The 15,671-nt window shown below is 42.8% G+C and overlaps 2 protein-coding genes across 2 annotated transcripts; one reads left to right on the forward strand and one right to left on the reverse strand.

Annotated features, from left to right (window-relative positions):
- Positions 1 to 120: 120 nt before the first annotated feature.
- Positions 121 to 1,795, reverse strand: MELLADRAFT_64930 (uncharacterized protein; the record flags this gene model as incomplete). The annotated part of the gene is made up of 3 exons (XM_007412441.1): positions 121 to 128; positions 736 to 1,134; positions 1,333 to 1,795. The coding sequence occupies 3 exons, from the start codon at positions 1,793 to 1,795 to the stop codon at positions 121 to 123; spliced, it is 870 nt and encodes a 289-aa protein (XP_007412503.1).
- Positions 1,796 to 6,587: 4,792 nt separating this feature from the next.
- On the forward strand, positions 6,588 to 7,778 carry MELLADRAFT_89434 (uncharacterized protein; the record flags this gene model as incomplete). The annotated part of the gene is made up of 5 exons (XM_007412300.1): positions 6,588 to 6,711; positions 6,849 to 7,298; positions 7,450 to 7,548; positions 7,617 to 7,667; positions 7,738 to 7,778. The coding sequence occupies 5 exons, from the start codon at positions 6,588 to 6,590 to the stop codon at positions 7,776 to 7,778; spliced, it is 765 nt and encodes a 254-aa protein (XP_007412362.1).
- Positions 7,779 to 15,671: the final 7,893 nt, after the last annotated feature.

Genomic DNA, 15,671 nt, shown 5'->3' on the forward strand with positions numbered 1-15,671 from the left:
CTCGGCCACCTTCCGTAAACCCATAGCTTCCTCTGTGATCTTCGAACACATGCTGGTTGGCGTGTGACCAAGACCTAGCATTTGGCTTACTGCCCGACTGATACCCTGAGGTGTGATGATTTACCGAACTAGGAAAACTTGAGTAGGTTCCTACGTTTTGGGCATGTGCAGTACCAGTCAAGGGGTCGATGTGAGATTTGACTTGACCATCTGCGTAGGGATTGATGTCGTTGAAACCCGGCTGGAAATCTTTCCACCTCTCGGTATCACGGAAAGCGTCTCGTTCGATCTTGTCATCACGTACTGCTGGGTTCGCTAGTTGGCCATTTGAGTTTTGGAAGGTCAAAACAGTCGTACGTATCGCGAGGTCATACCGGAAGGCCATAGGCCAGTTGAGGTTTTCACTCTTGATGTCCATAACATGTCCTTTATGAATCACGAACTTATTTGCAATGTCGTTGTGTTTGTAATGACGTAAATAGGCGACAAACAGGTCGAAAGCAATAACCCACTCTCCAAACGTCATCTTCCATTCTGGAGGGACGTTGTGACCGACGTAATTATCGTCAAGTTTCTCTTTGATGATTCTACGTCGGAAAGACTGTTGAATTAAGTCCGCCTTTAGCCACTGCAAGTTGAACACCGACAGAGGTATATAACCTTTACATGCGATCATTTTGTCTTCAAAGTATTTTGATAAGCCTACTAATCCTTTGACTTCTATGCCCTGCTCACCACATTCTACAGTTGTACCTTCTGATGTACTGGGAGCGTCTGAGTTTTTCTCTTTCGAAGGAATGGTCTGCATAGTTGATTTCTTTGACACGGTTTGAATTTCGACTTCCTCTTCTTCAGAGTCATTTGTCAAGTTGTTCCACACAACTGACTTACTCTTGGCGGTAACGCCTACAGCATTGGCGCTCAATCGATTGAGATCCGACTGGTTTCCCGCGACTGACGTGTTGGTAATCGCATTAATTTGGCTGTGCAGAGGGGTCGAGTTGGATCCGGTTTTTGGTAAACCTTGCTTTGGCATGACTGTGAGACCGTTTGCCGCTAACCATGAATGGAAACCGATCGGAGGGCTCGCTCCTGTGCCAGTTACCGTGTTGCGTCTTGAAGGAGACTTAGACGCTGTATCCGAGGTAATCCACACCAAACAAAGGGTAAAACGTAATGGGTACGTTAGTTTCCGTGATCGATCCTTCCCGGTAGGGGCATCTCAACTGAGGCAACATTCTGCATTAGAATGGCTACACTCCCTAGAGTGGCTTCGCTTTGCGGCAACACCTCTGGTGGATCAATACGGGTGACTTCTCCTAAGCAGCTTACGTGTTAAAGGGATAGTATCTCGTGATATTAAACCCGATGTCTGTTTATCTGGGACAATCAACGTCGCGCCCGCGGGGGTAGGTTGCTTCTCTGTGGCGGGGTTCGATGTACTCGTTTGCTCCGTAGGTTGATTGTCTTCCGTGGTGGAGGCTTCAGTCGTCCCTTTGTTTGCTTCTGCTAACTGTCTGGCTGCTGCTGCTGCCCAAGTCGTCACAGTTGAGGTCTTCTTCCCACGGCTTCTCCCACGTCCTCTCCCCGTTCCGGTGCCTCTAGATGCGGCGGCTCCATCGTTGGTTCCAGTAGTGCTGGTGTCGATGGGTTCCGACTCCTGACCTGAACCATTAGTAGATGGTCGAACGTCTGCTGGTGCTGATCCTGCTCTGTTGAACACTCTTTCACTCGTCTTTTTCAGCTGTGCGTTAAATTTTTCCAAGTTGCTTTCGATGTGATTGGTGCTAGTCATCGTGTAAAGGAATTATGTATGATGTTTGAGATCTAATAATAGAAATTCCTATCTGAGTTTTGTTCTGATGCGAGAAAGATCTCAGAGTGACAAAGTGAGAGCTATGGGATGACAGAGGGGATTTCCCGTCACAAGCGTGAGATATCTTGGGAGAGGAAATCTTGGCGCGTGGGAAAAGAAGATGGAAAAAGTTTTCCTTGTGAGAAGGAAATTTTTTCTTTGTCTTGTTTGACTCTGTGTATGCGCCTGGAAGACATTTCCCCGGTATAAGGATACCTCCCTGATACAGGCCCAGTACGATATCTCCTGTGTCGTGGAAACCAACGGTACCGTCGTGCCTTTGGGTACCGTTTATTAATATTCTTAAATCCGGATTCACCCCCCCCAAAAGCCTTATACCCTGTCATGACGGCAAGGTTCAAGCAATTTGGGTGAGTGAACACCAGGATCTCGCCGCTTCCCACTTACGACTCACAGAAGTGCAGCCATGGGTAGCTTTGATTGATGAGAAATTATTGGCTCTCACCCCCCTTTATTTATATCCTTTCCCTCCCACCTTTGGTGGGCCTATTTACGGAAATCATCCACCTGTGGTAAGCGCTTTTAGCACATGCTTGCTTTCGGAAATCCATATCTCAAAAGCAACAATTGCATCAATCCCCACGTTTCCGACTTCAATGCATTTGATTTTCTAAAAGGCTGCTTTGAAAGCACTGACAGTCTGCTTTCAAATCATCAATTGCTTCGAGACAAGTCATTATTGCCACATCACTAATTTCTTCCATCAAAAAGCCGCATGTAGCCAATTGTTCCTGCTTTCAATTCATTTGCTTTTCTAAAAGTCTACTTCGAAAGCATCAGTCGCGGTGAGCATACCACTGATTTCTTCCATCAAAAATCATCCAGTACATACATTGTTTTTGTTATCGTTGATGTGCTTTTGAAGATGTTGATCTAAGCACCAAGTTTCTCAATCAATCCTCGCGCCTGTTACATTATAAATTTGCTTTTCTGAAACTCTGCTTTAAAAGCATCAACCGCCGAGATATTTGCAATCTCACCAATTTCATCCATTGAAAAGCCCATGTAGTACCTCCTTTTTGTTATCAGGTGTTGATCCCGCTCTGCTTTTGATGATTGTATGCCGACATCAAAATCCTCATTTTGCTTTTGAAAGTTTGTTTTCTTTGTATGCCAACAAGCTTTGCTCTTCGCAACGTGATATGGTACATCGTTTAAAAATACACACCCGGTGGTATTTGCCCGTGCTCCTCAGATCCTATGCTGCCAGTAGTACATTGACTCTTTTTTCAATGAAACAAAAGCTCTATTGCTTACACCAAAAGACTTTTCATGATCCCACGTTTTTGATCCATAATTCAACTAATCGATGTTTTCTTTTGCGATTCAAAAAGCATATCCTTTTTCATCAAATCGCACATCCCGCCTTTCTACAAGGGTCGGTTTCCACTCATGATTGTATATTTTCCCCAAAGGATCCATAACAAAATAAGTTGAACTTTCATTTGCTACTCAATCTTGAAGTGGAACTTCACATTTGGACTCAAAAGTGTGCTTACACAGTCCAAAAGCACATTTTTACATAGATGACATGAGAGCAAAATCGAATCTCAGTGTTTGTGTTACCTTTATTCAATTTCTTAAAACCCCTCGGAATCAATCAGTTGATGAAACTTGAACTCTTGACCATTCTTGCCTAAGCCGATCAAAAATCCTGCAGATCAACCGCCACCACATCGGGATTCCGATCAATTCACTTCTTCATCTTCCAATCTAGATGATGATGATGAAGAAGAAGAGATAGACCTGTTAGGAGATGTTGATCAACTTTCATTTTTTGAAATCGTCAACAAATTGTTAATCATTGTAACATTTATGATCCAACTCCTCTTCATAACCATCAATCTGATGTTCCATTATCTTTCTTACTACCTTTATCACCTCAACCTTTATGAACCACAAATTGACCACAACAACAGATCAATTCAACTCAATCAAATCCAACTCTTAATCATGTTTGAGTCTATTCAATATTGGATCATCAGACAGATAAATGTTAATTTGAACTCCTTTTTTCCCACAGATTGACTTTCTAATCAACAACCATTTTATTCAACAAAAAGAAAAATGACTTTGTTTGATCATCAAAGTAAAAATTAATATTTAACTTCCGCTTCCCAACTACAAAAAACAAAAGCATTACAACAATCAAAGATAATTACCACCATATTTAACCATACTAAACCAATATGTGATTGACCAAAGCCAACAACAACAACAACGAATATCACAAGATCACTCTCAATCAACCATCTTAACAACAGCTGCTGCTACTACAATAGATCACCCCAACCCACATCAAATGTGTTTTTTTAGTTATTGATATTGAATGAATTTGTTAAGTTATTGAGAAACTTCATTAAGTTCCGGCCCAATTCGTGGTGTAGTTGATACAAGTAAATGATTTGCTCTCCAAGAAAAACATAAAAAAAGATCACACTTGGAACCTGAATACTTAACTCTAGGTTTCACAATAGATCCAACACTATAAAATGCCACCTATGACAGTTTATTAACTTGACCTTCAAAAGGAAGATAATGCAACTCTTGCAAGGCATTTTCCCTTGAGCAGTAGGTTCATATTATCTTATGCTGCTTAAAGAGGCCACTGAGTAAGAGAGTGAACACAGGTGGATGCAGATATGTGCTGTTAAAAAGTAACTACTGTTGAAATACAGTTTTCTAATCCAAAATTGCCACTGTGAGAGTCTTGGAAGGATTCCGCAAAGAGGAGAGAGCATGATGTAGATTTAACACTTTGCAAAATTCATATGGAAGACAAAGAAATTTCAAGTGTAGGATATTGATACAGGAGAGGGCAAGAAATATGCCTATCCCATCAATGGGTGTGGTCTAAAATGCAGTTCCCTGTGTGTCAGGAACAATTATCTATACTACAAGTTGAAGTTGATGCCTTGATGGTGGGTCTGTTGAAGCTCAAAAAGGCAACCTGTGTATACAATGCATCACGATTGTCTTTATTAAGGGATGGACCTGCCTGGCCAAAAGATCACATTGGGTGCATGAGCATTGGTAATTGTGGTATTACTGCACTAAACTATTGCAAGGTGTGAAGGGGAATAGAAAGTAAAGGGTTTGAGGGAAGACACAATAGGCATAATTTAATCATATGGCGGGGCCAGGAAGTTGCAGCACTGGTACCACCACATATATTAGAGATCTAAGGAGAGCATAACTGAGATCAACCACACCACCTGAAATACTTCATTAACATTAGAAATGCATAAACAAGTGCATTTTGTGAGTATCAGACCCTTACTATTTAGAATTCCCAGCATTCATATTAATTTGAGTCTGTTTTGGATCTTCCATTCATCATTCATGGAGGGCAACTTCTAGAATAGCCTGATAGGGAGGGGAAGGAAACAAGAGTAATTACAAGTAGTGAGATTTTTAATTCTCAAGTTACAATTGAGGCAAGATGACAGTCTCAGGTAGGCTCTACTACTAAGGCTACCTGTCTCTTTCCTAGAGACCAGAGAACCATTTGGTGTGGTGTGGGGGGAGTCCCAAATATGGGTAAGACTAGCACGGGGAGACAATTCCCTCCTGTCTACACCACGGGGTGACTTTCAACTGGCCCCACCTGAAACGAGCCATAGTGGCATCGTGTGGTGGGGCTGTGAAAATATAAGAGTTTTTTGGGTGACAGGCACCTGAGGGAGGCCACGCGGCCCTCACCCAGGCCGTCACCTAGCCACAAGGTGAAAAAAATCGACCACATCGGCGTAGTGTGGACTACCAGCCGATCGGTAGGCACCTCAGGTTTTTCTGAGAACAACCTGTCATCCAGTGGCCAGGTGCTGAGCACCCGGGATGCTGATCATCCAAGCTCTTTCGGATGCTGGCCACCTGGATGACAGGTCGGTCAAGTATGGAAATACTGACCTGCCATCCAGGTCCTCTGTGAGGCTGGCATCGGCTGCCGAGCTCACGCCGGGTGCTCAGCACCTGGCCATTGTGCAATTGACAGGTGAAATATACCTGGGTCCTTAAAGTAAGGACAACAAAAGATCAGCAAAAAGATTTGAAAAAAATGATTCAAGACTTTGAATCATTTTGTTTACCATCTGTTTGATCGATCCTAAATCAAACCACACCAAATTGAAAACTGTGAATCTTTGATTCCATTGAAACCAGTTCTCTTTGATTCCCAACCGAACACCATCTTTGATTCCATCAAAAACTGCTTTCTTCGATTCAAAACCCAAAATAAACTGACTTAAAACTGTCCGACAAAGTCAACTCGAACAACCTCAATTCAAACAACCTTGAGCGTGTCTCTTATACATAGGACCAATCTCTTTGTAATTAACTTTTTGTGGATGATTCATGTAAACTTGATAGAATACTAAATCAATGGTCTTGATCTGCAAAATTAAAAGTACAGTTTGGTCTGAAGAATTCAGCGTTGGGTCTTCACATTGTCGTTATATTTCGCGGTTCTTTGGGTTTACAAAACATCTGACCACTGGTACAGCCGTTTGCAGTTTTGATGAACTTACGACGAAAGATGAGCAAATGTTGAGTCAAACATTCATCGAGTTTATATTTAATAAATGTCGAATGAAAAAACCAAAACCCATAGTGATCACATAAGCAGCTCAATCGCCCTATTTTTTTGCTTTTGATCTTGAGCGAGTTCCACTTTGACCAATTCAATGATCAATCCCTACTTTGATCACTCAAGATGAACGCCAACTCTCATCTCAATAGCGCTCAATTTATTGATGATGATTCACTTGACGACTTACCAGCCTTTGATGAGGTTGAGCTGATGCAACCTGGAGCATCCTCAAACAACAGTCCAGATAGTAAGACATAATACACTCTCTTACTTTTATTAAGCAATTGCAATATCCGCTGATACTGTGTATTTTAATTACAATTCAATCCTTACCCTGCACACTGTCATAGTTATTGCGGTTCTCTGCTGCGTTTGCCAAGGCAGTGCGTGATTACAAAGGATGTTTGATCATGGACACCACTTGGCGAGACACTCATCAATCTCTCCTAGCTACCCGTCTTCGAGCCATTGATCTCAACATTGCTCGTGAAACTAGTCATGCTCTAGCCAACGCTTACTCGCTTGAATGTTGGGGAGGTGCAACGTTCGATGTAGCGATACGATTCCTCTCTGAAGATCCATGGGAACGACTTCGAAAGATTCGTAAACTAGTACCTAACACTCCTCTCCAAGCTTTAATAAGAGGAGCGAACGCGGTGGGTTATACTTCTTACCCCGACAATGCCATCTACGAGTTTTCGAAAAAGGCTGTCGAGAATGGCCTAGATATCTTTAGAGTCTTTGATTCTTTGAATTATCTTGAAAATATGAAACTCGGTATTGATGCTGCTAAACGAGCTGGAGGAGTGGTTGAAGCTACATTTTGTTATTCACGTGCGTGCGATCAAGGATATGGCGGGCTTATTGACCCCTCGAGCTGCAAAGATGTTTGTATGGTTTCCTTGAGGTGCTGGTACCTTGAGAAGGCTGATTCGGTTTGATCCTCCGAAAATTGTTAGTCTGATCGGTAACTTGCGATAAAAAGACCCAGAGTTACCTATCCACGTTCACTCTCACGATACTGCCGGGATCTCCCTTGCGACGATGCTGCAATGCGCTGAATCAGGTGCCGATGTCGTTGATTGTGCAATCAACAGCATGTCTGGAATTACCTCACAATGTGCTATGGGCGCTTTGTGCGCTGTGCTTGAGCAAAACGATCTCGGGACTGGAATCCGCTACGACGACGTCCAAGCTTTGAATGTATGTGTTCCAAGTTTACAATTCAAATTCTTGAACCTGTTTACTCATAAAAGTGGACCTGTCTCGACAGCTCTACTGGTCTCCATGCCGAATGCTTTACAGCTGTTTTGATGCTAACGTAAAAGCTAGTGACTCGGGTGTTTATGAGTTGAGTATTTGATCTGGGTAAAGCTGATATTATGAGAAACTTACAATGTTTCCTCTATGTGATTGTAGGCATGAGATGCCCGGTGGGCAATACACTAACCTCATGTTCCAAAGCCAACAACTTGGTCTTGGTACACAATGGGCTGCAGTGAAGAAAGCTTATGTACACGGTTTCCTGCTCGATCACGCGATTGCCTCGCTGACTTGGCTATCTCACTTCCGGTTGCTCATAGATTGAAGCCAATCAACTCTGTGGTGATATTGTAAAGGTAACCCCTTCATCAAAAGTTGTGAGAGACTTTGCTCAGTTCTTGGTGTCCAACAAGCTCTCTAAGGCTGATGTTGAAGCCCGAGCCGATAAACTTGACTTCCCTAACTCGGTGGTTGAATTTTTCCAAGGATATCTTGGTCAACCTGTGGGTGGATTTCCAGAGCTGCTAAGTAGTCAAATCATTTGTGATAAACCTAGAATTGAGGGTGGTCCGGGTATCAGTATGGCACCATATAATTTTGATAAGACCAGGAAGGATCTTCAAGAGAAATTTGGAAAGAGTATCACCTCAACGGTCCGTTATCTTTTTCAGACTTGATAACGAATTACAATTCCTGCAAATGCCGATTGACTTTTTGACACCTTCTATAGGACATTCTCTCTTATTGCATGTACCCCAAAGTGTATGAAGCACAGCTATTGCTTCATACTGTTCTGAACTTCAATACCTTGCTTCACCTGTGACTACTCATGTTCAAAGTGCCAAATCTCATAATCAATCCGTGAATTCACTGAAGAAGAACAAAATAAAGATCAGCAAGATGATGATGGATTCGGAAATGGGCTTCATGATCTGTCTGTAGATGAACTTAAGACACTGGTTCACCTCAAGTTTAAGATGATTTTTTGTTTTTTGTTTTCAATTTTCTCGTTGTTTTCTTGTTTTTTTTTTTCAATTTATTTGTTAGGCTTTGTTCTTAGTGTAATTACTATTTCCTTCCTCATTTGTATTGTTTCCAGTCTTCCTGCAGTATACTATATGTAGCAAGAATGCTATAGATGTGAGATGCCTGAGCCACAACAATAAATTTGTGTCTAATGAAACAGGACTGGAATAAGGTGAACCTGAACAGGTGAGCCATCACATTATAACCAGGTGACCCATCACCTGTTCATTGGGCGAGACAGCCCACCTGTTCATTAGATGATGGCTCACCTGCTCATTAGGTGATGGGACACCTGGTCATGGTGTGAGTCATCTCACCCAATGAACAGGTGTCCCATCAGGTGAGATGACTCACACCATGACCAGGCAAGGCTTCTCACATAATGACAAGGTGAGCCATCACCTTGTGATCACATGGCCATGTTGGGTGATGGTCACACTGGCTTTCATGTGTTGCCGGTAGATGTGGCATAGTGTGAAGAGCCTAGGATTTATTGGCAGAGGCTGATTTCACCTGATCTTCACATGCCAGCTGCCCCGTGGTGTAGCCTTACCATGTTTGGGGTGAGAACCGGTCTGAGAAGATCATCCTTCTCAACCCCCCAGGTGGTGGGTGGGTTTTTGAAAAAAATTTTGAAGGGAAATTTAGAAGAGTCTAACTTGCTGGGAGTTCAGATGACAGTGCAGGATGAGATTTGGAAGGATTCCTGGAGAGAAGAAATTTTCTTCCATCCAAGTCTTCCAAATTCATGGTCACTAAGTGTCAACCTTACGTGATGTCCCTGCATCCCTGACAATCCCTCTCCCATTTGAGAATGGAATTCAGTGTACCCTCCACAGGCTCTGGGGACACTACCAATTTTGAGATTCAACAGGTCAGTTTACTACAGCCTGCCCAACATTATGTCATGGTATAAAGGTATAGGATGGAGCAACATATGTAATCACAATACCAAACCAGTTGGAAAAAAATTCATCAGGAAAGTGTTGGCAAGGGCAATAGCACACAAGTAATAGGTAGAATATATGTTTGAATCTAGCTGACATACTGAGTCAAAGTATACTTACACATTTCAAATATTGCTGGAATGTACCCCACATGTGAAACTGATGAGAGTGTGTGGCAACCAGTAAATGTGTGCTACCTAACAATATTTGCCAACTTGGTAACTGTAAGCTATGTGATCATTAAAATGCTGTTTTGATAAACCCATGGATCAGTTTCCTGTCTATTCCCTCTTAACGGCATTGCGTCATTGGAGGTGAGTGTTTGATTCTGGGCATTTGTATTTTAGCGGGCGGGCCCGCCTATGCCCTAGTCATTAATTGATTCTTACATCGGCAGGCTTCATAAAGCAGGATCCAGACATACATGATCCTTTTGGCAACTTCTTTATAAGTAAACATAGATTTTATCAAGATAAATGCCTATATAATCGACTTCATCCAGTCCCCACTCAACACCCAAGCAACAAAATAGGGCTGATGTGCATTTGAGCTTTGGTAACCTGATCTTATCTTGCATCAATAAAGTGCAAGCAAAATCAACACTCCATGTTAGTCTGATGAGGTTGTTCAAGAAGGTGGATATTTAACACCGCGGGAATGAATTAGTTCAAAACCCGATTGAGGAAAGTTGCGGTGTCCGAGTCCGCAACTTCCTTCAATTGTGAATTTCGTTCGCAATACGTTCACAATGGGTTCACAGGTTCCCCTCGAGATGCCCTGTCTATTTGCTGTGTGTGTAAAACATGTATACATAGCCAATACTCCCATCCACAGTATCAACTATCATTGATCTCATTCATATCTTTGGCTCCAGGCTCACTGTCAGAGCTGGCAGAATGGTTTTTTTTTTTTTTTTTTATGCATTGCTTTAAGTGTCATTTGAGCCTTTCGGCTATGAGACACTGCATATTTCCAGCACCGGTAAAACCCCTCTGGCTGTTTCAGGGGAAAGGTTGCTGTTGGCTGTTTCAACTATAATACATATGTTTTAAGGGAGACATTTTACGGCGCTAAAGGATGGGGGTAAAGAGATCAATCTCTTGGTGGATGCCTGTGAGTAGGCGGAATTTCGTCTGTGATTTTTGCCCAGTTCCATCGGCTTTTCAGCCTCCAGGTTCTGTCGCAATATTTTGCGATGGCTTTGAATGCAGAGGGTTTGTTGAGGATTGCTGTGGTGGGTTTTTCTTCTATCTCTTTGAGATCTTCTTCAAATTGTTGGCGTTCTTCTTGGAATCTTCCGCATATGAAAAGATAATGTTCGGCTGTCTCAATGCCTTCCTGGCATTCACAGCTTGGGTCTCCGATCTGTGCGAATTTGTTGAGGTAATGGTTAAGATATATATGTCCTGACCTTAGTTGCGTGATGATTCCTATTGAATGTTTGTTGAGTTTTGAGAGTTGTTTGAGGTGTAGTTTTTGTTGTGGTTTGTGACCTAATCTTTTTAAGTCTTGAGGTTCCGTGATTTCTGAGTTTTTTGATCTCCATTCTTTGATTGCTGTAAGAAAACTTGCGGCTGTTGGTTTTGCTTGAAAGGTACTTGGAAGTTTTGTTCGTGCTTTCTTGTTGGCTATTTCGTCTACAATCTCGTTTCCATAGACGCCTGAATGTCCTGGACACCACCTGAATGTGATTCTCATATTCGGGAAAGTCCTGTGTAAGTACATCAAAAGTTTGTAAGTCTCTTTTCTATCGTCCAAAGTGGTAATAGGGAGTTTGTTTGATCTTAGATCCTTAATAACACTCTGGTTATCGAGTAGTATTGTGGTTCTTTGTGTGTGAATCGACGCTGTGTTTAGTGCTAGTCCGAGTCCCATTTGGACTCCTCTATATTCTGCTTGGTAGATTCCATGCATTCGAGCTGTGCCTAAATGTTCAGACATAGATTTGTGAGTATTCTTGCACCACGCTGCAACAGCCGTGGTGCACTTTGGGATCCTAGATCCATCAGTAAAAATTACTACGTGCTCTAACGTAGCTGTGAGTTTGTTAGCCTCGGTTTTCGCCAAGCTTTCGTTTTCTTGTATTATCGTGGTATAATTTGAAGGTCTTGTCAATATATCGGTCGGGTCGAGGGGGATCTGTTGTATAAATTCAGCCAATTCTTCACTAACAGAATGTTGAAAGAATCTATGAAACGGGTTGTGATGGCTTTTCGGATTTGAGTTCTGTGCTTGCTTTACAAAACTATAGATTGGTGAGTAAGACGGTTTTGTTAGAGATGTTGCCATGAAGTTCATGATTTTGCTTTGAAGGCGAATCTTTGGTGGTATGAGATTAGCATCATGGCGTAGGTAGATGCTTGGTGTCGACGGGAGGGCTCCTAACGCGGCTCTTGCGCACGTGTTGTCGATGGCGGCGAGATTCTTGATGAAGTATTGTGGTGGTTCAAAGGCTAGCCAAGCTGCTACTCCGTAATCTAGGGCAGTGTGGACTGTTGTTGTGATCAGAATATTCATGAGCTTTGGAGGAATTCCCCACTCAGCTTTTGACAATGTTGCTAGAAATCCAGCTCTTTGGCGTCCCTTGACGAGGATTTCGTTTCTGTGTTGTGAAAATGAAAGAGCGCTGTCAATTGTAATGCCCAGCCACTTAGCTTTCTTTTCTGGTTGTATGTTCTTCCGGTCCACGAAGCTGATTGTTGGTGGATCCTCCATGCCTTTTGGTGAGAATGCCACCCAAAAGGTTTTCTTAACATCAAAGATTGCCCCGTGGTTTTGAGCCCAGACATTTTGGTGGTATGCCAGTGTCTGCATTTGTGATCGTAGTTGGTGTTTATCCGATGCTGTCGTGAGTAGAACTACATCGTCGATAAAACCTAACGCAGTTGATGTATCCATTTTGTCAGTTATTTCTAGTAAAGCATTGTTGTACAGAATATATAGGAGAGGTGACATCGGCGATCCCTGAGGAAGACCGTGTGTTAGTCTGAAAGGATCTGATTCAAAACCATTGAATGAGAGTGTGGTAGAGCGATTGTTGAGGAAATTGTGTATTAAGTTGACAGTTTGATTGTGGAAACCCTTTTTCTCTAGGATAGCTAGGAGTCTTGGATGATGGACTGAAGGAAAAGCCGATTTTACATCTGCAAAAAGGGCTCCTACTACTTTACCTTTGGTCCATTCTTTCCGAATCCATGATACCATATGAACCAGCGCTTCCTGTCCAGATTTGTTTGGCCTGCCTCCATAATGGCCTTCATGGAGAAGTCGTTTCTTTTCCACCTGTTCTGAGAGATGTTTTGTCAGTAATTTTTCGTAGATTTTACTTAGAGTGAGAAGTAGCGCAATTGGCCTGTAGGCTGAAGGTGCTGTGTAGTCGGGTTTTCCTGGTTTTGGAATCATAATTGTTCTTGCCTGTTTCCAGTCTTGAGGAATGAGGCCCGATTCTGTGATCTGGAGGAAGAGAGATCTAACGTGAGTTTTAACCATTTGCCACACTCTACACCATACCCAATTCTGGAGCGAGTCCGCTCCAGGAGCTTTGAGTGGTGGGACACTTGTGACGACGGCTTTGATGTTCTCTTCGGTTAAATAATCGAAGAAAGCTGGCATGATTTGTTCTGAATTTTGTGTGTTTTCTGTTAGCGGAAAGTTGATGATTTCTGAGTCGTCTATCTTGCAGGGAGCTGTTGCTACGCAAGTAGTTTTAAAAAGAAGGTCAGCTTTCTCTTGATTTGTCGAGCATATATCACCTGAGTTTGTTATAAGCGTGTTGACTAAGGATGAGGGTTTCCGTCCTGAGGCAAAGCGTTTTGCTTGAAAGAGGTTCTCGTGAGTCAAAGTGGATAGGTATGTCTTCCAGTTGTCTTCTTTCATTTTATCGACTTTCTTATTGAACTTGTTTCTTGCTTTTTTGTAATTGATCTTGTTTTCTTCAGTTTTTTCTTTCTTGAACTTGCGGTGGAGGCGATGCGCCTCTTTTCTGAGAGGGTCAAGCACTTCAGGTATCCACCATTGCTTATGTTTACCCGGTGGTGCCTTATTTGGTGAGTTGTTGTTTAAGGCGTCGGTGATAGTCTGTCTGAGAGATCGGTCAAAAGAGTCAATATCTTCTTGTGATGTTAGTCGTGTTACCTTGGGTAGAGTTGTTTTAAGTTCTAAGAGTAAGTTTGCTGTTTCAACTTTGTTCCAGTTTTTTCGTTTGGTCGAGTTTGGGTGTGGCGTGTCGTTTGTCTTTGTGGAAAAAGTCGTAATGAGAGATTGGTGGTCTGAGAAATGGTTCGTGATGTCCTCGGTGTCTACGAAACAGGCTTGGATGACATCGTCAAGCTGCTCATTGACCCACACTAAATCGATTGTGGTTCCTTTTGTGGTTGTTGAGTTGAGTCCAAAGGTTGGTTGGCCAACAGGTGATCGCAGCCGTAAGTCCCATTTAGACATGATGTCTATTAGGTCGTTTGCTGATTTATCTGATGTGTTGCTGTGTATTGGATTCCAAGCCGGTGAGTGTAAATTGGCGTCTGTTACTACAATTGTTGGTAGTAATTGTAGGGAAAGGGGTAAATTGGTCATTAGCGCGTCCCACGCCTCAAATCCTGTGAAGGTTTCGGGCGCGTTGTAAACATTGGTAATCAAAAGAGAGAAATCGTTGATCTTAATTGTACATGCGGATATGTCTCGCGAAGGGGAGGAAATTGGGTTGAGAGCCACTTGGAGGTCTTTCCTAACGTATAGGCACGACCTCGGGCGCGAGTCTTCATTCTTCTCTGCTGGTGTTGGGCTAATTAAAGTCCAGTTCGTTTGATTTGGTGGTAGGTAATCAACTTTGTTGATATGAGGCTCCTGGATGGCTATTATGGAAAACTCATTAGTGAGGTCGTGATTAAATAAAGAATGCATTACATGTTGGGAGCGGTGGCAGTTCAGCTGCAGCACCGCCATTGTGTCTTGTGAAGTTAATAGTTCTCGCAGGTTTTGTTCTATCATGATGATATATTCATGTCGCTGCTTTCTATTATTACGATCTTTGGCGATCCGCTAGGGTTGTAAGGAGGTTTGTTTGCGGCTATCCTTGTTGGGCACGCTGGGCTGAACGGGTGATGTATAAAATCAGCGTGGTTGGATTTGAAGATTGCTTTGATATCTGATGTTGGGTCAAGCTTGACTTTGTGTCTTACACACGCCGTGCATTTCATGTCGGTTTTGCCCTTTTGGGGGCAGACGTGTGTGTGATGCTTTTCTCCGCAGAACGGGCATAGAGGATCAAGTTGACAGCTCGTTGCCGTATGACCTGGCTTCTGACAGTTGTAGCAGCGTTGTGGGGGTGGGCCACTTCGAAGAGTGGTATGTCTACCTCTCCCGTGCCAAATCTTTTGTTTGATGCATTGCTGAACTTCGTCGTCACTGCGCAGGCCAATCAGTATAGACGAGTGTCTTTTTGAAGGATCCTCAAGCGCTTTTGGGTTCAACCATCTGACAAATTTCATGCCTTTGAGAAGATTGTTATTACTTGTTTGTAACTCTTCTCTATGGTCTGATAGGTCTGGATCAAATGTTGTAGGTATTCCATTCACTATGATTTCGTGTCTAGATTCTTTCATTTTTAAAGATTTGGAAAAACCTTGAACCCATAAATTGGGCAGGGTTCGCACTTTGGTAGCGTGTGCCGCTGTCTCGAAATATATATCAATGTCGTTTGACGGATGGCGTCGCACGCTCTTTGCTTCTATAGCCTCAGTGTCCTCAGGTTTCATTTTTACCTGATAAGCTCTGAGCGCCACATTGATCTCTTGGATGAGTTTGGCATTGGGTAAATCAGGGTGCGTGATTTCAGCCCCCACTTCGTGAACTAACGTTATGGTGTTAGTAGGCCTTGTTTTTGGTGGCGTTTTAGCCGATTTAGCTTTTGGTTTTGGCGGCAGAGTGGTCGTCTTGCCAGTTGTTGGAGCATGTTTAGATGCTGCTAGTGCAT

Source organism: Melampsora larici-populina, assembly GCF_000204055.1.
Source record: "Melampsora larici-populina 98AG31 unplaced genomic scaffold MELLAscaffold_30, whole genome shotgun sequence".
In the NCBI taxonomy this organism is placed as follows: Eukaryota; Fungi; Basidiomycota; class Pucciniomycetes; order Pucciniales; family Melampsoraceae; genus Melampsora; species Melampsora laricis-populina.